General features: G+C 35.7%; 3 protein-coding genes across 3 annotated transcripts; all 3 read right to left on the reverse strand.

The window, feature by feature from the left end:
* Positions 1–246: 246 nt before the first annotated feature.
* LOC130988636 (uncharacterized) lies at positions 247–1,972 on the reverse strand. The gene is made up of 3 exons (XM_057912533.1): positions 1,686–1,972; positions 1,281–1,536; positions 247–819 (listed from the first exon to the last, which is right to left on the reverse strand). The coding sequence occupies exons 1-3, from the start codon at positions 1,791–1,793 to the stop codon at positions 467–469; spliced, it is 717 nt and encodes a 238-aa protein (XP_057768516.1). The 5' UTR covers positions 1,794–1,972; the 3' UTR covers positions 247–466.
* Positions 1,973–2,967: 995 nt separating this feature from the next.
* LOC130988648 (isoamylase 1, chloroplastic) lies at positions 2,968–10,937 on the reverse strand. The gene is made up of 18 exons (XM_057912545.1): positions 10,391–10,937; positions 9,915–10,097; positions 9,669–9,761; positions 8,844–8,996; positions 8,411–8,502; positions 7,842–7,983; positions 7,652–7,759; positions 7,147–7,232; positions 6,317–6,388; positions 6,105–6,231; positions 5,745–5,831; positions 5,152–5,244; positions 4,783–4,941; positions 4,206–4,289; positions 3,823–3,903; positions 3,655–3,737; positions 3,456–3,573; positions 2,968–3,378 (listed from the first exon to the last, which is right to left on the reverse strand). Exons 1-18 carry the CDS (start codon positions 10,799–10,801, stop codon positions 3,115–3,117), a joined length of 2,436 nt encoding a protein of 811 aa, XP_057768528.1. The 5' UTR covers positions 10,802–10,937; the 3' UTR covers positions 2,968–3,114.
* A 4,994-nt stretch (positions 10,938–15,931) lies between these two features.
* Positions 15,932–19,409, reverse strand: LOC130988654 (transcription factor bHLH35-like). Its single transcript, XM_057912559.1, has 5 exons — positions 19,148–19,409; positions 18,597–18,771; positions 18,252–18,527; positions 17,990–18,166; positions 15,932–16,650 (listed from the first exon to the last, which is right to left on the reverse strand). Exons 1-5 carry the CDS (start codon positions 19,216–19,218, stop codon positions 16,561–16,563), a joined length of 789 nt encoding a protein of 262 aa, XP_057768542.1. The 5' UTR covers positions 19,219–19,409; the 3' UTR covers positions 15,932–16,560.
* Between the last annotated feature and the right edge of the window lie 7,984 nt (positions 19,410–27,393).

The raw sequence follows: 27,393 nt of genomic DNA on the forward strand, positions 1-27,393 counted from the left end.
AATATTTTTATCTCTATCTGAAATACTCTATGGTTTTGCAATTAGGCGTCGTGTATAATGGTGATGTGTAATGTGGTAATATTACAAAAACAGAACGCAATAGTATAATTAACGACCTATCTCAAGTGCAACACTGGACACATTACTCATAAAACACCTCACTAACTAACAAACTACTTAGCTTCAATAGCTTGCTCATTCAAATTAATATCCAGTGGAGCTTCATTTGATCACGAATAGCAAAACTCATTTGAAGGCCCATTTGATCCATTTACCAAGCGATCAAGCAAGGACAATCCATTTACATTGATCAATGAACAAGATGACACAAATCACAACCCACCAAGCTCAAAAGTGGCAGTCAATCCATACCTCTCTCCCTGCAGAGGAGGAGACCTACATCTCACTCCTCACACTGCAAAATCTAGAGCAGGGGCTCTCATGAAGACCGAGTGCCCTAAGCTAATCATCGGTACCATACAATAGGCGTTGTCGTGTTCTGAGGAGGCTGCAAGATCGTGCAGTGCTGCCATTGTGGCAAACCTTGGCTTACTGCCACTGAGCCAGCGCTCCTCTGTTGGATGCTTGCACTATCTTCAACATCCATGGTTGCCTCTCCCGTCTCTTCAGCATCCATCATTTCACCATCATCAAATGGGTAAGAAGAATTATCTGCATCAGCAGATGAAAAACGTGGTGGAAACCATGGGACAACGGCTTGGCACCCGTTGCCTGAGCTAGACATATCATCATCCTCTTTCACAGCCTCATCACTCTCTAGTCTCCAAGAATTTGCCATGCTCGACCTCAATACTTGATCTACAGAAATCACACAAATCAGAGACATGATTTTCACATTCCCAACACATACAGAACAAGTTTGCAGCAAAATGCTATACCATGTGTTCTGTCTACCGCAAATTTCAAGGTTAACAGCCAATAAACACATGTCTGCTTAGATTTACAATTCAATTATTTTAAGGATTAATCATATTTAGGTTGGAATGGTGGTGCTGCAAAATGAAAAGACTATTCAGGTCTTGATCACATCCTAGCTTAATTAACCATGATTTACAATGTTAGACTAAACTCCACCTTTTAACCCTAACATTTGTATGACTTGGTTTTGATCAATGGAAAGTTGCATCAAATTGAGAATTCTTAAGAGATAGTAGTACTCAAACATGTATGAATATAATTGGATAGTGTGTCATTCTGTATAATTGGATAGTACTCAAACGTGTATGGATATAAATGAAATCGAGAACAATTAGACTTACTTTTCCACCCCGAGATGAATCGAGGATCAAGCGAGACCGAGAAATTGGAAGGAGAATGCACGACGGGTGTAGTAATGCTTGGCTGGAAAAGCACAATAGCCCTCTCCTCGTTCTCCCCCAAATTCGGCAACTCTTCAATTTTCAAACCACCTGATTCGTTGCAGCTCTGTTCCGGCAGGCGCTGCGATTGATCGAAAGCCGAGGCGGTTACCTCAGGTTCCTCCTCAACTATCACCATCGGCGGCAATTCAGCATCCTACACTTACATATGAGGTACAATTAGGAGCTACGACATAATATGAACTATACGCTAAAAAATTAACGAAGATAAGGCCGAAGTCCAGTAATTGGGCATTCGACAACGGAAACCTGCTATGGCGATCATATAAGGAGAGTGAGTTTTACCAGCCTACGGATTTTTGTGGCGGGGGAAGAGAAGATGAAGTCGGAGACATCGTCGTCAACATCTTCGAAGTCTTTCCTTTTCATCCTCGGGTGGAAGTTGGGCTCCATTATTGGCGCAAATTCAGCGAAGAAGAAGAGAGACGATCGAATTGAAATTAGGGGATTTTGGCGTGAAAAGTGAACGCAAGGGTAATGGAAGTTAAGTTCGCAGTAGCGATATTTATGCCCGCGGTTTTTCCAGATTACTCCAGAAACTAGAAGAGAGGTCCCTACCGCTCTGTCTCTGTGTTACAATTTTGATAGAATATATACACGTGGAAATTAATAAGACAAACTTTATACAGTTCGCCTAGCAATTCTTTTCTTATTTTTGTGTGTGTGTGTGTTACTGTTGTAAAGTTATCATAAAAAAAATTAAAATTTCTTTTCTAAAATCTCCTTTTTCTTTCTCGTTAATTTTTATATATATATTTTTTTTACAATTTCCCATTTCTTTTTTATTTTTAAATTTATCTTCTTCTTTTTCTTATTTTCTAAAAAATATAATTTGATCACTCATGAATTTAATGAGATTTACGATAAATTTACAATTAAAAAAAACGCACTCTTAAATATTAACGTTCGAAATTTATCGCCCGTCAATTCTGGTATTTGTATACTTCTAGTCTTCTACTTAAATAAAAATTGATATGTCTTCGAGTTCGAATATTTCCAACATATTTTTAGTGAATTGTGAATATAAAAGTGAAATAAGCGGTATGTGTACGTAGCAGGGGTCGTAGCGTGCGGTCCAATGCTCATGTCATACCACATCAAGCTGCCTTTTGCTTTTTCCATCAGTTTCGCAAAGCTTCTAAGTACATCCCTCATATTTGCCCTCTTTAGATATTTATCACCTTTCGACTTTAAATTTAATTAATAATAGGTCGTTTCATAATTATATGTACATAGTCAACAGCTACTAATTAGGATATCATAATCTGGTAATCTGTATAGTTATTTCAAGCTTATTTTTCTTAAAAACTTTTTCATCAGTAGATATTAATTAGGATGAAATCCTCTAATTCAGAAGTCATAATTCGTGTCTCATTCCGCATTTGAATTTCTTTCAACGATTATACATTGGAAAATATATCTTAGCTTTTCCATTTTATAGAACATCCTCAAAAACGAATTTTGAGATACAAATTGCGAATCAAAAGATTCCATCCATGTCTTAAAATTAGGATTCATAATTGCATTACACAAAGGTAATGAAGTTAAGCTGAAATTAATCAAAGAATTGGAGACAAAAAAAGGCTACCATTTTATTGATATACTGCTTGAATTACGAATCCAAAGCTCAAACTCTCGACTCATAGCCATACTGCAAGAATCATGAATTCATACAACAGTAGAGAATTTGATGCCAAGAGTTTTGAGAGGTAAACTATGAAGTGAGGTCGTGGCTAAGTGTGAGAACAATAGAAGAATAGCTCAGCATGGGGTATAAATTGTTATCAAGAAAATGAGCATACTGTTGGACTGCTGTTTCTCTCTGAGGGAGATCATCAGAGAGGAAGTCATACGGCGCTGGCTTCCCGGTATCCACCAACGGCTCCCATCTGTAACCGGGCCGTTCTGGCAATGCAACCACCACGGCCACATGGCTTGCATTGAAAGCAATATACAGTTCCCTCTTCACCGAATCCATCTGTCAATTACATATTAAGCCATTCTTTTAGAGAAGAATTTCAAGATTTCAATTTTGTATCGGACCGAGAAAGTTACCAGTGTGAATGCCACGAATCTGCTTGTATCAGACCAATCTGGAACCCCGGGAACATGGCCATGCCATTCAAGGCGCTCTGCTGTTGGGAATTCGTTTAAGCCGAGTGATTCACATTCACTGGATAGGAAAAAGTTCATTTGATGAGCTTCGTTGAAGCAAAAGCACAAGGAAAAGTATTAGTAAGTTGCAGGGACATACCGGCGAAAATTGACCACAAGGGAGCAAAATCTGAAGAAATCTGATGAGGCCTCCTCCATCTTATCCCACCGGAAATAGTTTATCTGCAGAAAAAAGAGAAATTTTGCTCAAACGGGAAGGGAGAGAGAGTAAACCGATGTAATGCTGAGGTCGGGAGTAGAGGATTACAAAATTGTCGTGGCAATATGAGTTGTTGTTTCCCCCTTTTGTGTGGCCATATTCATCTCCCATATAGATCATTGGGACACCCTGGTCATATTAAAACAGAAGGCGTAGGTGACAGGAAAAATATTTGAGAGTTTTGTGGAAGAACAGGAATACAAGAAATACATGCATATACGTATTTCAATTTATGTTCGAGTTGAGATGAGAATGCTGGAGAAGAAATATTAAGTTGATGTTTAATCACCACAAAAATTAGACAAATCTCAAACTCGTGCTCGTGTGACAGTAGTGGAAGCATTATAAGTAGCACAACTTTTTTGAGATATATGAACGGCATAATAAAGCAATAGTTACCACATTGAACAATGAGTAAAAGAGTTTCCTACCTGAGAAACCATGAGGCACAGAAAGAAATTTCTCATTTGGCGACTTCTCAATTTCTTTACAGAAATTCTTACAAATTCTCCTTCCTGGAGAATTCACAGAAGAAACTATTAGGGCTAGAAGATTCCCACTGTCTACTAAGATGAAGCATCTAATAATCAAGCAAATCAATATTTTATCAGTGCAAATGCATTTAGGTAGGAAAATCTTTGTTACTTCACAAGACGAGAACTACCTTTATGGTTCTAGATGAGTGGTTAGCCACAAAAATTACTAGTTATACAGTTATACTGCGTATATTATTCATAACAGTCAAAACTAAGAAAGAAACTAATCTAGTCGAAGATAAATCTATTTTGCATAACCATAAGAACATTGTAGTCCTAATTTAGTTGGGGTTTTAAGAGCTTGAGAAACACAATTCAAAATATATAGCGTCCAAATCTTTTGAGTCACAATATTACACAGGTGTAATTTCAGGTATTCAGGACATGAAACTATCTAAGAAAACAAGCCTTTAGCAACTTCACCACAGATAATAAAAAAATGACACAAGGTTTTAAGTATTTAAAAACATACCTGGCCACAGTTCCAGCTATTATTGTGATTTTCCCCGTCTTTGTTGTCTTCACCATTAGATAAATTGTGCTTGTTATTATAAGTCACTAAATCAGCCAAAGTAAAACCATCATGCGCGCAGATAAAGTTTATACTGCTCCAAGGTTTTCTTCCACCTTCCTGATTCAGATAAACAGGAAGGAATTAGAAGTGTATAATGTATTCAGAAAATCTGCACGGAGATATATAGCAACGTAGAACTCTTATTGTACTCTACAAGGACCCCACATTAAAAGAAACAATGTATCTAATGAATTTACACTAAAGCAACAAATATCATGCATTGACAACATTAGCTGAGGCATATTACCAGGACCTTAAATGAGTTACCTGGTATAAATTAGGACTTCCACAGAGACATTCAGCTAAAGCCCCAGAAAAGCCATCTGTGCCCTTGATAAATTGCCTTACAACATCACGGTACTGAAAAAAAAAAAACTTATCAAATTGATTATTACTCCCTCCGTCTCACTAACAATGGCTCAAACATCACTTTTTGGTGTGCCACTAATAATGGCTTGCGTAAAATGAGTGTGGTCCTTTTACTTTATAGCTTTAAACAACACTTCCTTAATATGTGTGCCCAAAATACTTGAGCCATACTTAGTGGGACGGAGGGAGTATATATTAAGCTGGAGAATGGCATTACACAGAGAGGGCTGAGGGACAGAATAGAAGCATGTAAAAAAGGCCAATTTTGCTAAAGAGGCACTGACAGTTTACTAAGGATTTTAGGGTAAATTATTTAGCAACCACAAACAGTTACATTGTGCTGCCAACACTCGTGAAAATGCAGCCATGTGAGTATTAGATGGTTAGTAACAGGAACTTTAGCAGACTTTATATAGGACAGAATTGTATGAACTTTGTTTGCTGATTGTTAAGATGCCCAAACTTCAACAACTCAATGATATATAGCTTACCTTCCCATTCCATTCCGACCAAATACCCCAATGGGGAAAGTTGCCTACTTGATAAAGGCCTCCGCAGTCCCATGCTTCTGCTATAAGCTGATCAGAGAAGAAAGAAATCCCAGTCAGCTATCTTACAAGAACATATAAGGAGAAGCCTTGCTAATAACAAGAAGCATTTTTCCAAGGTCCAATTAAACAGGGAACTGAAGGTGCATTGCTGTTGGGGTTTTTTTCATGGAGGGTGAGAAGAGGATTCTAGATAGGAGGCTGAATCTTCCTTTTAACGAGAATTTGATTGTTCTCCTAGTATCCGTTTGTGGGGAGAGGAGCACAAAAGTCTCATAAATAAGTGCACAAGAGACTAGCTACCTTCACTCCACGTAGTATAGGGTCATTGCTGATCATTTCAATCAATGGAGGGCAAGAGAGAGGAGTTCCAGTAGTCACTGTCTGACCTTCAACTGCAGTGCCATATACATTTACAGCATCCCAGAGGCTGCAAAGACCAAAATCAAGGGTAATGGAGACTGCCCATTACCTTTAAAGAGATTTCAAGAAAAGAAGATGATATAGCAACATACCTGCTACTCCGTGTCAGTATGGAAGCAAGATCAAACCGAAAGCCATCGACATGCATTTCTGTCACCCAGTATCTGTTGAGAATCAGGACTAAGCCAGATAAATACATATAAAATGTGTTAATGAGTTGAATTGATGTGTCAAGCATGACCAGAAAACATTAGTGACAATCTAACTGATAATGGTTGTTACCAGTGAGGCAACATTTATCAAAAGATCAGCCCATGAAACATAAATGTTTTGTCTGATATACAAGCTAATATTTTTAACAAAGTTAAAAATAAAAAATCACGTCAACTTAAACAGTCCTTATATAAACCAGAAGGCGCAGATCAGTCTTTTTAACTGATACATAATTGATATGTTATCAATTAATCCAAAAGCTAGTGCTAACAAAGAAAATATATATTTCACATAATGTCTATAATGTTTTCAACAAAGACAAATCACATAGAAAAATTCATAATACATTCAAAAATAAAAAATAAATAAAATAGAAGCAACTGATTTGAGACCACACTCTTTTGTAGATTGCAGTAGACAAAACCTGTTGATTGAAAAGTTTACGAAAACCAATGGGTTAACAAAACAAACTTTGAAAGAATTTATTAATTATAGAAAGCAATCATAGTATTTGGTACTAGTTACTCTAAAATGTTTGATGTTTCAGAATTAAATTTAATTTTTCTTTCCCCACATGCAGCAAAAGTAAGCAGATTTTCATAATCATATAAAAGAGATGGATCATTTTATTCATTTAGGTAATGGATGAAACATTATTTATGTTTACGGTAGCTTCTCAGTCTCAGAGAGAGAGAGACAGAGCGTATACCTCAAGGAATCCAAAATAAATTGCCGTACAATGGGATGGTTGCAGTTGAAGGTGTTCCCACAACCAGAATAATTGTAGAATTCACCCTGTTTAAACAAAGACTTAAGTAACTTCAGAAAGATCGCTTCAGGATATGATTTCAATATTCTAACCGTCCTGTTATTTCCAAGTTGTTAAAACTGGTCTCAATAACTACGTACATGTTGAACACGTTTATACATCAGATAGCCAAATCAATATTAACTACAGCCTTGCACCAATATACGCTGTCTCAGACATGAAGGGAAAATTTGAAAAATAAAGTTTTGAAAGAAAATATAGGCCAACGCCACTCTACCCTTCATAATACGAAAGATATATGTGTTTTCACCACCATATATGAAATACAAAGCTCTTACGATATAAGCAGCAAACTAATCAATACCTCCATAATATGCATGCTCTTACGTGAAAATAACAAATAATAACAAGAGTGTCGCAGAAATTAAATAAAGTAAGGATTTACCTTGGGTGCAAGCATATAGAAGACACTATTTTCAATTCCCTTGAATGATAATGTGAGGCCTTTTTCATTCCCTTCAGCAGTGTGATTGAAAACTACATCCATAATTACCTGTTACATTGAAATAAGTTGGAGGATCCAAACAAAAATCTCACTACAAAATATGCTTCACTCATCATTCAGAAAGTCTTACCTCAATCCCTTGTTTATGTGCTTCTCTAACAAGGTACTTAAATTCATTCACTGCACCAAGGCCATAATTACCAATACCAGCATAAGAATATCTTGCCATTGGCGAAAAGTAATTGATTGTTGAATACCCCCAAAAGTTCATCCTGGATGTGAAACAACATTGTGGAAAGTTGGATCGTTACTTCTCTATAATCATTCCATCATATAGTGTCACGTGCATAATACCATCAATATTTTAGATAGTTAAATTATCTTCTTCTTCTTTTTTGAGCAAAGATAGTTAAATTATCTCTAAAATCATATAAATTGAAATTTTAGAAGAGGTGACGCTTAGTACCAGAGAACGCAAGAATACTTGTAGCAGCAAACAACCTCATAAATTTATAATCAAAAAAGTGCCTGAGTTTCATCTCAGACACAGGGAATGCAATCAACATTAAAGGAAGTAAGAAGTTGTCCAAAGTTTCTCCTGAAAGCATTACAGTACTATCTCAAACTACAAGATAGAGTTTTTCGCTTCCAATGTTTTCTGTGGACATTTAAAGTCAGTAATAGGAAGAAAGAAGTTACTTGTAGTCACCCAAGACAGAATTATAGCTATAATACTCCAATTCATTGAATTCATGACATGGCATCAATTCAATGCAGTTGACACCAAGTTTCTGCAAAACAGTATAGAAATGTCATATAGTAAATAAACAGCACCTCTGTAACATAAAGTTTGCATATCAATAGTCCATCTGACTATTATGGCTGCATAATCAAGAAGCTACAAGCAATAAAGTTAAAGTAACATGATATCTACTTAGCCTTTAAAACAGGTACAATTTAATACTTATAGTAGTAAAGTGTGTGTAGGCATAATATCTCGAAAAAAACAGAAAGTGTGTTTAGGCATAATGTACATCTCACTTAACAACTAGTATACAGTAAGAAGCGGCCACAGAAACTGTAAAGGGAAAAAATGCTATGACGAAAATTAAGCTTAATATTGAAGTCATACCTTCAAATGTTCAAGTTTCTCTACCAACCCACGGTAAGTCCCTGGAAATTTGGCATTACTTGACTCATGCCTTGTAAATCCACGAACATGCATTTCATAAATAATTTGATCTTTTTGTGGGTGCTTTAGAGGCAAATCTCCTTCCCAGTCAAACTGAAAGAGCAAGATGGACAAAAATATCTTTAATAAACGTCCAAAAATTGAAGAACCTCCTGCGAACTCAAAGACCAAAGAATCCACATATACTGCTGCACACTCCCAATGATGAGTCAAGTGAAGTAATAAAGGAAAATTGTCAGTAAAAAACAAAAAAAGGAGCCATTCATCTAAAATATTAATGCAAACCAAAGACATATGTTAGGGCTATGCTCAGTAAGTCAGTATTATTCCTCAAAATAAAACCAACATTTAAAACATTTTCCTTTCAAAATACATCTATTCATTCTCCAAAGTACTTCTTCATTACACTCCAATTCCACAGCAAATACACAATGCAGAGCCAAAAGATATATCACTTTCCCCAATACATTTTTCCAAAACTCTTCTTGACAACACCTTCCCAATCAGCTAGGAGAACATCCAAGATAATACCAGATTTCCCCTAGAATTTCTCAACTAATCCCTCTCTTTTTTTCTTTAATATCAGTCGCAAAAACTGAGAATGTGCTATAATCCATTATGAAGTTGAACGTATGAACTAAGTTCCATGAGACGCAGTGAAACTGCCAATAGTAGCATGACAGCACACTCGACATATAAATCAAAATAGGAACATTCACAAAGATACTTGTAGGCTTTTTCATAATCACTGCCATTCATTACTACCTCATCTTTAATAGAAGGAACCGAACATGCCATCTGAGGCCAACAATCCTCATCAGGTCCTAGGGCACCGTATTCCCCTCTGCTCACAACAGCCTACATTGTAAGCCAAAGACGGAAAAGTTACAATAGGTCACGGTGTCAACTCATAAAAAACCACAACGGTTCTCCTTCTCCCATCAATAGCATGGACAAGAATACAGACGTAGAGAGCAACGAACAACCCATAAACAGTGAGACTGTACTGACCTTTGCATAAGGGTCAATCAATATTTTAGAAGAGTCGAAATAAAAGCCATCCTCTGGAGAGAAATTCCCATTAATTCTGTAGCCATAGACCACATCTTCAAAATCACCTTTCACAAGCACATGCCAAACATCTCCGGTTTTGTTAATAAGCGGATTCAGAGCAATTTCCTCAGTCACTCTTTTCTGGCAAAAAAAAGAGATTGAGAAACTCAAATTAAAGAAAATGCACTCTATACCAAATCAATTAAAAATTTAAGTATTTCAGAACTCGCAAAAATATCAAATAAATTATTTAAACTAATAATCAAGCCAGTAAAACCATTAGAAAGCAAAGTTTTGTCGATACTACTCCGCCTTGCAGTATCTACCATGGATTTCCACCTAATACACGTGAGTTTCGTTAATTTTACGTAAATCAATAACATAAACTGCACCATTCCACTTTACAGAAGCAACACGACAAACAGTTATTCTACCTCTGGTAAGTCTCGAAGCTTGATCAAGCAGAGAGAAATCGACGTGGCATTGCTTGAATAAACAGCGAAATTGACGCCGCCGTCTCTTAGAGTGGCTCCGAACGGCGCGGGACGGCCGGGGAAGACCTTGAAAAAACGTGGCTTCGGCGGGGGCTTCTCGACGACCACGGCGGTGTCCACATCGCCTCGCTCACTTGCACTATTGGAGATTGCACACCGCTTACCCGTCGTTCCGGTATTGTGGGAGGAGGAATCACTCGGAAGTCCGAAATTCGATTGGTTTTTGCGGCGCTGGAGATGCTTCTTGGCAATGAATTTGGGGGCGCGATAATTAGGAACTAAAGAAGAGTGGAGCATATGAGCAATGTGGTTAATGAAGCGCTGCGTTTGCAGAAATTGACGGCTCTCCATAGAATGAGAGAGAGAGAGAGGGAGTGTGTGTGTGTGTGATCTGCTGGAGTTCTTCTTCCACACTCTGCTGCTCAGATATGTGTGCTGCTCTCCGCTATTTTATTAAATTAATGTACGCTTTACACGCACCGGAATGCTGATATTTTGTTTCTTTATCGATATTTATCTGACTAAAAGACTCCATCAACTTAAACTTAAATACATATAGCAAAATCGAGACTAGATTTTCATATTTCCTCAACTTATACAGAAATATTACATGTACTATACTTTTTTCTAAATGAAAAATGATGAATAATTTATTATGACCTCAATTATAATGTGGTTTTTAGTTGGTAAAGTAGTCCATCTTAAAATTGAAAACTAACGAATTTCTATTTTTTTAAAAATATTTGCACATGCTAGGCCGTTCTAAGAACTTGATTGAACATTACAACTGAATTATGTGTGATGACGTAATTTATACATTTTTGTTAAAAATAGGAGTTGTATGTCAAATCTTCTAATGGGTTATCTATTTTAAAAATGAAAATGATCTTATTTATAGGATTGTTTAGTTGGTGGTGTAGGCGGTCGTGTGATCAACAGCTTGTAAGTTTTAATTCTTCCCATAATTATTAAGAGGTATTTGACTGAGTTTATAAGCTCCTTAAAATATCTTATAAGCTTCTTCAAAATGTTTGGCAAAATAAGCTCCTTAACAGCTTATAAGCTCCCAAAAAAATAAGTTTCTATACTCCAACTTATTTTTTTATAATCTCATATACAACAATCATTTTACAATTAATTTTCAACTATAATTTATTATTTTCATCATATATCATTCAAGTTCATTTTTCTTCGATTTTCTCTCTCTAAAAAAATATTTTCTCTCACTAGCAAAAAAATCTCTCGCTAGCTTATAAGTTCAATTATTTAAACACTGTGACAACTTATAAATTCTTAAAAATTATATTTTATAAGTTCTTGAAACATTTTATAAGCTCTTCAAAATAAGTTTAGTCAAACACCCTCTAAGTTGAATTATTTAAAGCTTCCACTTTCAGTGTTACGTGAGTATCAGCAAGGCAGCTTTGGGTTCCGTGGGAATAAAAACAGGCTAGGCTACTATGTATGTTCGCTAATGTATTTCGATTGAATAAATGCATTTTGATTTCCAGAATCCAAATAAGAGCATATTTTAATGGAAAATATTTCCCAGCGCTATGATAGAGTATGAGAAATTGTCAAACTGCCATGTTTAATTGACACATATCTTAGTAATGGGAACAAAATTTGTGTTTTTCTTCTTCTTTTTCTTGAAATGGAAGGGAAAAAAACGTTTTAAATGGTCACATATATTCGCTTCCCAAAAACAAATTCCGTCTCAATCTAGAAATGGGAAATGGTACTAGGACTTTTATTTTGTGTGATTGATTAAATATATAATTAAATATTTTTATTTTATAGAATATTTATTTTATTTTTGAGAATTAATCTTAATAAATAAAAGTAATAAGGTTAATCATTTATTTGCTTTGATAAATTGAAATTTTAAAATATCTCAAAGTCCTTGATAATTTCTATCATTTGAGCTAGTTTTATTTGATTTTTTCCTAATTACAAAGGTGTGATTGATTCGTATCTTATAAAATCATGCAGAGTAACCTCTTAAGAATATGATTTATTCAATCTCGCTCTTTTAATGGGATATTAATAGAGTTAAATTAACTCAAATGATTGAATTAATAAGCACCTTCATCTCCCAAAATTATAATCTAAGGGGTTAAGTACCAAATTCCCCCTATCGATGGCGTCCCTATCGCGTACAGTATTCTATAAGAGTGTGTTCACTTTAATTGTACATTTATCATAAGAAAATAATAGATTAAAGAAAATCTTATAATAAATCCCCATTTATTTTCTCTCATTACATATAAAAGTGAATTTCACAATTTCTTATTTTTCATTTTCACTTGAAAGAGGGATAATATTAGAAGAGAAAGTAACTATTTCTTATTTCTTATTTTCACTAAAGAGAATTACTTTTTTTGTAGGAAAAAAAAGAAGAGGAATTCAAATAAGGGAAATTAGAAATGTGAAAATTAGAAGAAAAAAATATTCATAATTTTCTCATGACACACGTAATCTAATTTTTAAGTGATAAATCATGACTATATTAATTACGCGAAAGTACTAATATGTGATACCCAAATTCAATTTTAAATTTAAAAGAAAACGCACGCGGAAAATCATGATAATAAATAAATATTTAGTGTGAAAATAAAGAAATAAATATTTTATTTAAAACACTTTACTCAACATAACATTTTTAAGTAAAACTAAATACAAAATATTTGACTCGCCATTCGACCTTCCACGTGCCTCCGACTTTTAAAACCTGAAAATATTAAATATGGGATGAGCATACAGGGTACACTCAGTGTGGGAACATGCAATCATTGTCCAAGATAATAACAGAGTAAACACATACGGTCACTTCATATATATCCTCAATATTCGCACTGTGGCAATCCAAAGACTATTAAAGTCCCGTACTCTATTTACGGGCCCCTGGCGACATCCTCAATATAATGGTTGCAACCCCTATAATATGTAATCGCATTGTGGCAATCCAAGGACCTTTCCGTCCTAGACCCTATTTACGGGCCCCTAGCGATACATAACTTCAAATCGCATTGTGGCATACCAAGGACGGTGAAGTCCTGGACCCATTCAACGGGCCCCTAGCGATAAATGTAATTCACAACACATATGGTACACACATAATATTAAAATGGATAAGAATTAACCACGGACATGTACTGAAATAAATCTCACACCTGAAACTTGAGCTTTGAAATTAACTTGAGTAGTTCAAATCAAAGTCAACGTCTTAGTCGTGCCGCACCTAATCCAATAAAAATAATTTAATACTAATTAAAAACTCAATATACAATTTAATAATAATATATACTATTTATATATGTGTTAGGTGTGTGCGTAGTAATATATATATATATATATATATATATATATATATATAAGAGTAATTAGCTACTTACCACAATAATTGTTAACTGCCCTTTCTCAAGTTATAACTTTTGTATTGTGAGATTTTACGGATGAAATGATCATGTATATATATAAACTTTGTAGGCTTGATGAGTCATAACAATAGCTTTTCCTACTATTCACGATAATTTTACACGTATCATACCTCTTTTTCTTTAGTTTAATTTATGTTGGTTAAAGTAATTAATATATTTATATCTATATAGACGTATATATATATATATATATTGCTTGAGCTCCAAGAATGTATAATATATAGCCTAATATTTTAATTCATGCGTATAGATATAATTCACTAATTCCCATAGTTTATTTATTTATTTATTTATTCTACATATATAATTATAAATAAATATTTTAACTTCATAATTTTATTTGTTCGTGTAAGTCTTATATCAAAATTCATTTTTTTTTTATGATCAGATTTTTAACTAGAGGCACGATTAGACTAATATAAATTCAATAAATAAAATATTTTTCAAACACTTTATAAATTAAAAGTTCAATAAGTTTTAAATAAAATTTGTAAAGATAATAAATGGTTTTGGCCTGTGACATAATCAATCCTCCAAAGTCCCAATTAGTTGGACATAGGGCTGTTTATTTGGATATTGGGTATTGGTTATATCCGAACCGAATCGAAACTCGTCGGTTATCGGGTAATCAATACCCGATATTTGGTTAAATGGTACGGTTATGGGTATGAGTATTGAGATTTTTTGGTTATCGGGTATACCCGATAGCCGATTGGGTATATCCGTTTAACCGATTTAATTAATTTTAAAATTATAAAACATAATTTTATTAATATAAATATATTTAATTTGATATTTATAATATAACAACTTTACATGAAATGAAATGTATCAATTTAAAAACTAATAATCAAATAAACTTATGAATAGTCAAAGTATAATAGAATAATCAATAATAAACTATTAAACTCTATTAAAATATTAACTCAACTCAATGAAATCATTAACTTGTTCATCGCATCATCACACGAGGAATCGTGAAGGTGAATTGATTAAATAAGTTCTACCAAATAGCTACAATTTAACATAGCTAAATTTTTTTAATGATATTTCGATTACCCATTTAACCAATAACCGAATACCGTTTAGATTTGGGTACGGGTAACATAAATGCTAAATTTTGGATACGGATACCCGAATTTTGAGTACTATTATCCCGTACCCAACCCCTTCATTACCCCTAGACAACACGCAATCTAATTATTAAGTGATAAATCATGACTATATTTAATTACACGAAAGTACTAATGAATCCTCCAAAGTCCCAATTTGTTAGACAATAATGGCAATTAAGTGAAGAAAAAACAAACAAAGAGATATGATGAATAAGCTTTTTGTCAGCTCAATAGTTATATGCCATTAATGGCAACTAGTACGCTCTCTCTTCTCTTCCGTGTAATGCACGGATAACGATATATTTATTTATTTTTAAATTTTAGTAAACTTTTAAAAAATATTAAAGTGTCATTATTTATGAATTAAATTAATTAATAATAAAAATTATGTTAATTTAAATATTACTAATATTTAATTTAAAATAGTGTGTAATAACAATATTATCAACTTAAGGAGTATATATTAAATCCAGTGAGTATTGTATAATAATTGAATTTAAATTCACTACACTTTTTCTTCACCTTGTTCGACATAATTAAAAGTTTATTCATACAATTATTTTGTTAATTATTTAATTGTTAATCAAGATTGTTCAAAACATTATAATACATGTTTAATAAAATTTATTATAATCGCTTTTTTTAACCTTGTTCAACATGATTAAAAGTTTATTCATAAATTTTTTTTAGTTAATTATTTAATTGTTAATCAAGATTGTTCAAAACATTATAATACATGTTCAATAAAATTCAGTATAATGTTTATTTAATGTGGGCAAAAAATGTCCAAGATATCCCATAAATAATTGTTAAGTTAAGGAATAACAACGCATTCGTCATAAAATCTACCAAAAATGTGAAGATTATCTTTAATTATAGGATATTAGACGTTAGAAAATATAGCTCAACCTTTCACTGGTAAAAGATGATTAAAGTCGGATAATTTTATTGATCGTCCGATTATGTGATCTATATAGTTTAGATCTCTTCTCACTCCTAACAATAATTGTAGTACAAGATATTGAAAAAACAATAGCTAAACCTGCGATGTTACACCATACAGGCTCTTTGACCACTGCTAAAAAAGCATGAAGTGTCTGTTGCTTGGCATTGGGTTTTGTTTGGAGAATGAGCTTGGTCCGCTGCTGGTCTTCACCGACTCCCTTCTTGCTGTGCACGTGGTTCATGAGGATCGAGGAGGAACTGACTCTCTTTGCGACGACCTTTTTGAGGCGTTCACTCATGCGAAACACCACATTGTCCTTGATTTTTGCCATGCCCGGAGAGAAGCTAACCGGGCGGCACATTGTTTGACGAACATTGCCGCTTCTTTTTCTGGTGTAATGATCTGGAAGTCAAGCTTTCCTGCTTGGCTCACAGATATTGCTTCTCGTGATTTAATATAGTTTCTCGTTCTACCTCAAAAAAAAAATACTAACAATGGGAAATTACAATTATGAATTGAAATGCAACCACACTTAAATACACACAGATATAAATATATTATTTAAAGAGAACAAATCTGCCTTTCTATTTAAGACAATTAAATGCTTGTTTATATGCTAATAGGGCTGTATGGATCATTGAGGGCTGCTATGGCAGCCCTTATCTTGAAATTCAGAACATCTTTGTCTCCGTCATCACCCTGAAAATACCATGAAATTATTTTAATATGAATTCCTCTAAAAGTAGCCAACACAAATGATTTGGTAATGATGAACACAAATCTAGTGGACCAGTATACAAATCTGTATGTTTGATGGATATATCTACTGATCAAACAATAGCTTATGCAAATTTGTATAAAATAAAAGATAATATATGATTCATGGATGGTGACTAGTAACCTAGCTCAAGTGTCCACCAATTATTTGATCAATAAATTATTTGTTGCGTAGGTATAATCTTGCATCTCAATTATGTATTTGTACACGCTTGGACAACTACAATGTCTATAATATACCATAAAAGATGATAATTGATGTATATATTGACCTAGCAGTAGAGTGATATTGTATGAATTTAAAAAAATTAGGTTTAAGTTTGATCATAAATTTAATATTAAAATTATTTAAAAATGATAATGATATTCTCTCACTAAATATTGATTAAATTTTTAGTAAATTTTAAATTTATAATTATTAAAAGAAGAGAAGATAACGATACTCTCTACCACGCAACATAATAAATAAATACTGATTCAAATAAAATAGAAAGAATACGGATTCCCAAATCAAATACTGCATAAAGCTAAAAGGAACATATCTAGGGAGTATTTTATTGGGAGTTTTCTTTTCGAAGGAGCAAGCACAGACATCTTTGGTCACTTTGAATGATTCTTTTAAAGAAAAGGTAAAGTTTGAAAGAGAAGCAATATATGGGCCCCGCCGCCCACAATTGTGAAAGGATACCATTAAAATATTCATTTAGTTCTAGGGTTCAAATGAGATATCACCACATGTTAATTGCAAAAACTTTATCTCAAAAAACCATTTAATTACAAAAAAACTGTTTAAAATGGATTATAAGATGGAAATTGGAGAGGGAGAAGAGGACCGCGTCAACGTGCAGCAATTTCTATAGTGTTATGGATGTGTCTTCTTCAGTTTTGAACGTGTGAACACGAAATGACTAATCTACCCCTGTTTTCCCGGACACTCAAGGGGTCCTACTGTTCTTTTTATAATTAAGGTTTCCTAAAATTTGAGGTCATTTTCAAAATCTTGTTAGTGAATGAATGAATATGTACGAGTACGACCAATGAAACGCGGTCGGCGCCCATGAATATAAATTACAAAATTGAGTTTTTTCGAATCTTCAAAAATCAACTATGATGTTGTGAAGATCATTTAAAATGTGATATTTCAACAGTTGCTGATTATATATACAAAGTCAACCAGACTAACCATGTTGTACAATTTTTTCGCTCATAGTAATAAATAAAAAAGCAAGAGAGATGAGTGATGAGAAAAGTTGAGAGTTACCTCAAGGAAAACAGTCATGAGAAGCCTCTCAGAGAAAGTAGAAATACTGGCGGTGATGATTCTGAGATTCAAAGATTCAAAAATGTCGCACAACTTCACCATTGTGTCTGTTCCTTTAGTGCAGGTCAAGCTCACCACTATCGTCGACGTCTTCTCCCCCATGCTCGACACCCTCAACTGCATCAAATTCATTATTCAAACAATGCGGGGAGAGAGAGTGAGATCTGGAGATCTAGATTTAGAGAGAGAGAGAGAGAGAGACCTCGAGAAGATCAATAGGAGACGATGGCAGCATTGCGCAGGAGGTAGATGAGGGCGCAGACGAAGACACGCACGAATCGTAGTAACTCTCCATCATTCTACTTCTCTTAATCGGCTGCGAAGCCGAAAACGCAGTGGATTCAGGCTGATGATCCGAGTAGAAAAGCGGAGCCCCGCCCGATTCCAGCTCGAGGATCTCGGCTTGGATCCGCGTCTCCTCGTTGTTCAAGGACTCGATGTACTCGATGGCGTCTTTGATAATGGAGGCCTTGTCCATCTACACATACAATTTCAAGTGAGAATGGAGAAGAAGGAGTTTAGTCGAGAATCACGTGACCTACTATACCTTTGTGATGTTGGGGACGACTGCTCTTAGGGCATAGAGCCTCTCGTTCAGCTTCTTCCTCCTGTTCCTCTCGGAGACGATGTTCTTCGAGGCGCTCGACGACGCCGACTGGTCGTGCGCTCCGTCCGGCGAGCTCGAGTCATAGTACGCGCCAACGGACATATCTTCGAAATAACTGCACGTAATTATCGATCGCCGCGTCATGAAATGTATGTGTGTTTCTTATCATATGCATGGAAATTCAATGATTCACAGACGAATGCGTCTAAATAAAAGTTTAAATTATCACAAAATCACATAGTTTGATGATCACCAGAAAATAACGAATGCATCCGACACTGAATTGCGTAACCTAAACTGGCCTCCCTACTTTTATTGATTCAACTTCTTCTTCTCTATCTCTCTCTTCAGGTCTTGGAATTATTTTTCCAAAAACTCTAACCTCACACAAATTAAGGTGAGAAAATCCAAGGCCATGACAGTATTAATTAATTTTCTGAGACGATCACATATAACATGAATTTTTGCAGAGAGAAGCAACACCAACTTACCTGCCCAGTTCTTCGGTTGGGAAGATATTGTTTTGCCAGTACTTGATGTCGTCGTCAATCATGTTGTCCATGATGCTATGATAAATTTTGTGTGATCTATTGAGCTAGAGAGAATGCAGTGTATTTTTGAGTTTAAAGAAGAAACAGAGTTTTGATGAGTGGGCTTAACTTGGGTTGGGGTTTGGGAATCTGATTGGTGTGGGTATTTATAGCATAAATGCATAATGGAATAATAATAAGACATAGAAATGGTGGTTAAGTTTAGACAGAGAGAGAGAGAGAGAGAGAATATATGACACTCCCTATTATGATATGAGTGGCCCACTGGGCTCCTCCTTTACTCAATTATGGTAAGACAAAAGTTACTAAAGATCCAACATGAAGCCGCGTGGTGCCACCATTTCTCCATATAAATGTGCATTTCATTTGTACTTTACAATCATTTTTTTCAGTCAAACTCGTCATTTTATTTACGAAAATCGAGTTTTCATATTTTTATTTGAACTCAGAATGTGTGTATCAAATTCAGTTGTGCTTATGTATTGAAATATATTTACTCAATCAAAATATAGTTTCATATAATTGCATTATGATTTTATTAATTCAGAGCCAGCTCTAAATGCAAGTAATTATTACTTCCTCCGTCTCACTAAAATTAGCTCTTTTTTTTTTTGATGTCCCACTAAAATTGGCTAATTTTCATAAAAAGTTTTCTCCGTCCACGAAAGAACTTCCTAAAAGAAAGTTCTACATGTGTTTTAAGAAAAAAATTATTGAATGTATTGAAAAGAATCTGCTCCCAATCTTCTGTATGTGCGGCGCATCCGCTCTTTGAAATGTGATGGGATTCCCTTTTTACCTTCTCTTTATATAGTGTTCAATTATTATCCCAAACAGATGACTAAAAAAAAATATTATTCCAAACTGATTAAAATATACTGACCTAATAATAATTAATATATATTAAAATGAGAATTATATTATCTTATAATATATGTTCTAATAAGATATATTATAATAAATAAATTGAGTTGGACTCCCGCGCTATAAGAGGCGAAAATTTCACTAGGCTCGGGTTATTGGGTCAGTCCAGTGATCAAATACAAAGAATAAAGATGAGTCTTAATATTAATGAACTTTTTATGTCCAGTGCATGACACAAATTAATTCATAATTTTTTTTTTTAAATTTGTTACAACCAAAGAAAGGAAAAAACCCACTCACACTCTAGCTCCTAAGGTGACTCGAACCCCCGACCTATTGGTTGGAGGGGAAGCGTCTTACCAACAGACTGCGCTTCATCGTCACAAATTAATTCATAATTATTAACTTATTCCAGTAAAAAATTAATACTAACTTACTCCTTTATTTTTTATTCGAGTCGGGGTATGTATTACACTTGTTTAACGATTATAGATATCCTTTAATTAATTGAAGCTACCAACAAAATTAATTATTGATCAAGTAGTACCACTCAACATTATTATTGCACCCGAACTTAATCAACTATGAGGTTTAGTATAATAAACCTTTTGAGATCCTCAAGGGGATATCATCATCCTTAAACGGATACTTTTTTCTAATACAAATTATCAAATATCATGCAACTGTTGTAACCGAAGATGCAAAGAATATTGAGTTCAACGAATTAACTCTCACTATAGTAAATCAAAGTGACACATAGAAATATATATACTTATTGGTGAACGTCGTTTTCCACCAAATAATTCCTGCAGAATTCTCAAAACTAATTAGTATAATGACAAGCAGGGTCGATCCCACAGAGAGCAGGTAAAATCATTCAATTCCCTAAAATCTATATTTTTGGTGATGCCACCACGCCTTAATTTTGAGAAGAATTATTAATTAACTAAGAAAGCAAAATAAATCAAATAAGAATCTAGAAATTAATCAATAAAGAAGTAACTCGGCTCGAATAAATCCACACTAATTCAAAGCTCTGATCATCGACGCAAAGATTAATTAATCCCTATAAACCAACCAGTTATAGGATACCGTGAAACGCAATGGACGTACCCCAATTCCTACTTACTGTGTCGATAAACAGCTGGAGACGCCAGACCTGCTTATTTCCCTTATTAAAATATAACCTAGCTGGAAACGTCAAACCTAGATTTAATATTCTAATAGCATTAAGATGAAGGAATCCAGTTTAGACCAATTATCCTAGATACGCTAGTAATAATTAATCTACCAATTTATTCCTACTACGAACACGGTAGCTTTATCACTAATCAGCCATATTCCAATAATTCCGGATTGGAGGTGCTAATTGACTGTAATCCAATTAAATCTAAGTTGATCAGGCATAAATAAAATCAGAATTATCTTTGAACCCTAGGAATAAATCGAAATCAATAGGAACCAATTTTATGCTCAATTAGGTCTCACAGATTAATAAATTAGTGCTTCTTTATTCTCGCCGAATTAGAAAATTAGCTACTCATAATCAACTAATAATAAATAAATAATCAAAAGTAAACATAACCCAAATAACAAATAATCGAATGGGCTTCAGCCCCCTACAAAATATTTAGTGAAATAATAATTAAAAACATGAGTTATATATGGACTAAATCAATTCTGAACAATAAATCTCAAGCTCAATCTCTAAACATCTTCAAAATCCATGTTTTCTCCATTAAAAACTCGACTTCCATCATCTCTTGATATCTACTAGCATCCATCTCCAATCCATCTAATTCCTGCGCCAAAATACCACAAACTTGAGTAATATCTCATAAAACCATGACAAAACACACACTAAACTAAGTAACTAAAATGCACACATCACTTATTAACTTTATTAGGAATCAGGTTAATTAATGACAATCACTGAGAGCTATAGTACTTCTCCTTATGTCAGAGAAGAAGAACACATCTCACTACTATCCTCAATACATAAAATATATCAACATAAATAAATAGCCAAGATAAGTCATGCAATGTTGCAGCCTAAACCAATCAATCGTCTTTAAATTATCCCGAATATAATTTATTATTTATATCTTATAAAGTTTAATCCAATCATATGATCTTGCATTATATATCTACAACACATCATTTGATCTATTTATATAATGAGATACACACATATATAATTGTAAATTAAAAAAGTGGTAAATCGATAACATTGTATACACTCATAAAACGTCTTGCTTTCAATATATAAATCCAACATTTTTAACGTACATTTTTATGTAATTGACGTGGGTTTTCGCAGCCAATTAGGAAGATTGGGCGCGAAATCGGCCATCAGGACATATTAACATGAAAAAATTAGATATATTAGAGGTGCACTTGTTGGGTTATGGAGCCTGAGTAGATTAGAATTAGACTCCATGGTTCTATTTATTGGGGTTTTGTCCCTTTTTATAAATAGTCTCGCTCATTTGCACAATATCTTCATTAGAAAATCTCTAATGGAGGAAATTCATGGTTTTAGCAGTGCTTCCAAATATAGTCTTGTAAAGACGATGAATTCTCGCATTTTCTTTTTATTTTTGTAATTGTTGTGTGTGTTATTTTTCAATAAGTGGTATCAGAGCTCCTGGTTAAGTGAGAGCAAATACGGTGACAAAAAATACCAATCGAGAAGTTTGATGAAACAAATTACGAGTTTAGAAATATGCAAATCAATGTTTATCTTTATGGTAAAGCTATGTATCAATCCCTTGGCAACAATCTAGAAAATATGAAAAAGGATGAGTGTATATAAAGATGATGAGCATGGTGCATTTGTTATTGTCCAAAAATATCACGTTCCACATGTCTAAAGTCAAGACCATGATGAAGTTATTATAAGAGACTCGGAGAGCCAAGATCAAGACCGAAGATTAACGAACACATCAGTCGATGAAAACTTAGAGGTATTGATATGAGTTTGAGAAGTCTATATTGGAATCATGGGTAGTGCATATGACGATCAATACAAAAGATTGCATTATCATATTGTCATGTGAGTGAGAATGAAACAAGAAAGTTGTGGTCTAATATGAGGATTGTGCTATGCAAATTTGTGGCATTATTTTATTGCTGCGTGAGTGAGAATGAAATAACAAAGTTGTGGTCCAAGGAACAACTATCAAACATCAAGACAGTTGGTCAGTATGAGGATTGCACTTTTAAGAAACCGAGCAGAGTATGTTTTTTGGAATGATGCAGAACCTTAGAGCAGCAATAGTCGACTAGTCGGGTTCCTAGGATTCTCATAGTGCCCGAATTATTGAGTTAGATTTATTGACTCGAGTAGGGGCAATGAAGTTTAGAATCATTTGAAGTACCAAATGCATAGATAACCCACTATCTAGGTTATAAGGCTTACCAAACATATATGCACTTATAATACGTAAAATACATGAACAAGAGATGATCAAATCATGTATATGTGTTATATTTAATTGTTCACGATCTCACCATCTCATGTTCATGTATCTCATGTTCATGTATTTTATATGGTTCCAAAAATTGCCCCTCATTAATAAGGAAATTAATATTTGCTATGATTGACAGTTTGACACTCGAGTGCTTGAACTATTTCGTGGATTTAGTGAATCAAGCAAATTTTCAACATAATCAATGAACACAAACTGAATGTGTTTTAATTAGTTGTCATACTGACATGAATCCATAACAAATATAGACTAAATTCGATGTGTTTAATTATAAATTTATGTATATTAGATCTAAACTTCAATCCTCGTAAAAGATGCTAATTTGTATTTTTGTTTCTTGAATTAATTTTCTTCTATTGAATGTTTATTGATATGGTTATGAATTAATATATTGATTAGAGTATGAATTTCAAAACTTAACAAGTATGAATGTATACGTATTATAACTAATTAGTTTCGTTACAGTTTTCTCCAAACTCTCTAGGGTTTTGCTAGGGTTTTTGTGAGAACAGCCGTCGCCTCTCTGGCGTGATTTTCCTCCGTGCTGGGGATAGGGTTGGTCGTTTAGGATGGATCCCGATGAACTACAGAAACTGGTGGATCAACTGAAGCTTTCTGGTGATGCTATAGAGGCTACGGTGACCTTGCCGCCGGTTCTTACGGAAACTCTTCGAGAGCATACAAAACTTTGTCTGGCCGGGAAGGTTTTTGCTTCGCGACAGATTAATAGGGAGCTTTTACTCACTCACCTTCCGAGTATTCTCCAACCAAAGCAACATATCGACGTGGAAGTTGTGGGGAGTAATATTTTTTTGGTTATTTTTCGATCGTCCGGGGATAAACTTCACGCTCTTCATGAAGGCCCATGGCACTTCTTCCAAGACTTACTTCTCTTTTCAGAGATCGAGGGTTTCCAGCACCCTTCCGATGTTAAATTTGATACTTTTACCGGATGGGTACAATGCCATAATCTTCCTTTGGCGTGCATGCATCCAGACGTGGTGAGACGTATAGGTGAACAGATTGGGGAAGTCACAGAGGTGGATTTGAGTCACGGCGGAACGTGTGTGGGGCGGTTTGCCAGAGTTAGGGTTTCTTGGCCTATCACTAAACCTCTACAAAAGTGTGTGAGATTGATCCCTGATGGAGAGCAGGAATGGGCTATTATTATTCTACAATACGAGAAGTTACCAAACTTCTGTTTTAAGTGTGGAAGAATTGGTCACATCACAAAATTCTGTGAAGATCCGGATAAGGCTGCGGGACCTCAGTCGTTTGGTATTTGGCTTATGGCGGCTCGAGGTTGGGAAGGTAGACGTAAACATACGGGAGACAAGACACAACATTCTTTTTCTAGTAATACTCGAACTACTTCCCAACAGGAAGATCAAAACCCTAGGGCCTCTAAGGTTTTGGTTCCGTTTAATCCCAAAGATCAAGAAGAACAGGTGGGAGAGGGGGAAAGTAAGTACTCTGGGAAGGAACCACGAAGTGAAAAGGATGATGAACGAAATGCGACTCTTCTGAGCAAGGATAAGGAGAAAGAAATGGCGGAGGTTGGGGCTGGTGAGGGGAATATGATGGTGGATGTGGGTACTGAGGGAGGTACAAGGCAGGGCTCGCGTGTTTCTAGCTGGAAGCGGCGAGCCAGGGTTGGGTCTATGTCTTGGGGTGAGCGAGGGCGTGGTGGAAGAGGTGCTAGGGGGAGGGGTCCTCGGTCTGGTCAATTCCTGCTGAAGGAGGGTGAGGGAGATTCGGAGGCGGGTTTGGAGTTTGATGAGGGGGGTGAGTCGGGGTGGGTCTTGAGGGAGGATAGGCAGAAGGGTTCGGGAAGATGTAAGAGGAAGGGAGGGAGTTCCACTGGTGAAACGGCAGTGGTTTCTCCCAAGAGAAAGTCTATCTGTTTGTCCGTTGTCCGAATCAGCGTCTTGTTTTCTAACGGCGGAGGCTACCGAGCAGCCCCGCCGATCACAATGATTTGTGTTGCTTGGAATGCACGGGGGCTGGGCCACCCTCGGGCATTCCATGAATTACGCTGGTTGGTGACCGGTGTGCGACCGAGTCTTTTGTTTATTTCCGAAACAAAGACTCATGTGAACAAGTGTGATCGTTGGAAAACTATTTTGGAGTTTGATGGGCATTTTGTGGTGAATCCTATTGGTGCTAGTGGGGGTCTTATGTTGCTCTGGAAGGCTCCGCTAGATGTGGCTATCTCAAGCTACTCTTTTGGTCATATAGATTGTTGTGTTACTAATGAAGGTTCCCGGTGGCGTTTTACAGGTTTTTATGGGCATCCTGAGGCTGCCCAAAGGCACCATTCGTGGGATCTGTTGAGACGACTTAGTGAAAACACGGGGGAGGTGCCGTGGCTCGTTGGAGGTGATTTCAATGAAATTCTCTCTCAGCATGAGAAGAAAGGGGGTCCACGAAGAGCATGGACGAATATGGAGAGATTTAGAGTGGCGCTTGATGATTGTGGACTGAAGAATATTACTTCCGATGCAGAGTTTACATGGACGAATAAGAGGACCAGAGAGGCGGCTATTTGGGAGCTGTTGGATCGGTTCTTGGTTAATGAGCGATGGGCGGCGTTGTTTGGGACTCCTGATTCTAAGGTTCTGGACTACTATGGTTCGGACCATAGGGCTGTCCAACTTACTCGCCGGGAACAGGAGACGGGCTCGACTCAAGGAGGTTCAAAGAGGTTTTACTTTGAGCAAAAATGGATGGTGGCGGATAATTTTACGGCTGATTTGCTCATAGAATGGCGTTTGAGTGGAGGGTTACCGATCCATCAACGCTTGGCTTGGTGTCAAAAGTATCTTGAGAAGTGTAAGAAATCTGAGTTTGACAATCCTACAAAGAAGATTGAAGATTTGCGAAAAGAACGGGTTAAACTCCTTAATGCTGGGAATTCAAAGAGAACTTCGGACAGTCTGGCTGCTTTGGATGCTAAGATTGATCGCCTTTTGGAGGCTGAGGAATTGCATTGGAAACAAAGATCGAGAGCTAATTGGCTAGGGTTTGGGGATCGGAATACAAGATATTTTCATAACTTTGCGTCGGTACGGAAGAAGAATAATACAATCGCCTTCCTTCTTGATCAGCATGGGGTTCCACAGAAGGATGATAAGGTGAAGGCTGCGATTGTTGAGAACTATTTCTCGAGCTTGTTTACCTCGGACTCCCCACTTCCGAGCCAAGTTTCGGCTATCACAGATCTTGTGGTTTCTCATTTTGCGGAGGATGAGATTAAATGTTTAGGAAAGCGATTTTTCAAATGAACCCCCATAAGACGCCGGGCCCGTACGGGTTTCCCCCGGTGTTCTTTCACAAGTATTGGGGGGAGATTGGCGGTGTCGTTACTAAGGAAGTGCTGTTGATCCTGAATGGTGGAGCTACTATTAAAGATTGGAATCATACTCTTATTGTTCTTATTCCTAAGATTTCAAATCCGCAGAGAGTAAGTGATTTCCGCCCAATCAGTCTTTGTAACACTCTTTACAAGATTGTGACTAAAGCCCTGGCGAATCATATTAGGAAGGTGCTGGGTTGTGTGATTAATGAATCCCAGAGTGCTTTTGTCCTAAGCCGTATGATTTCTGATAATATCTTGGTGGGATATGAATGTATGCATTGGCTGCGAAATCAAAAGAAGGGGAAGAATGGGTTTGCGGCGGCAAAGTTGGATATGCGAAAGGCATATGATAGAGTTGAGTGGAGCTTCCTCAGAGCCATGTTGACTCGCCTGGGCTTCCCTTCTCATATGGTGGCACTGATTATGGATTGTGTTATGACGGTCTCGTTCTCTTTTGTTGTCAACCGAAAGGT

Source organism: Salvia miltiorrhiza, chromosome 1 (genome assembly GCF_028751815.1).
Source record: "Salvia miltiorrhiza cultivar Shanhuang (shh) chromosome 1, IMPLAD_Smil_shh, whole genome shotgun sequence".
NCBI classification, from domain to species: Eukaryota; Viridiplantae; Streptophyta; class Magnoliopsida; order Lamiales; family Lamiaceae; genus Salvia; species Salvia miltiorrhiza.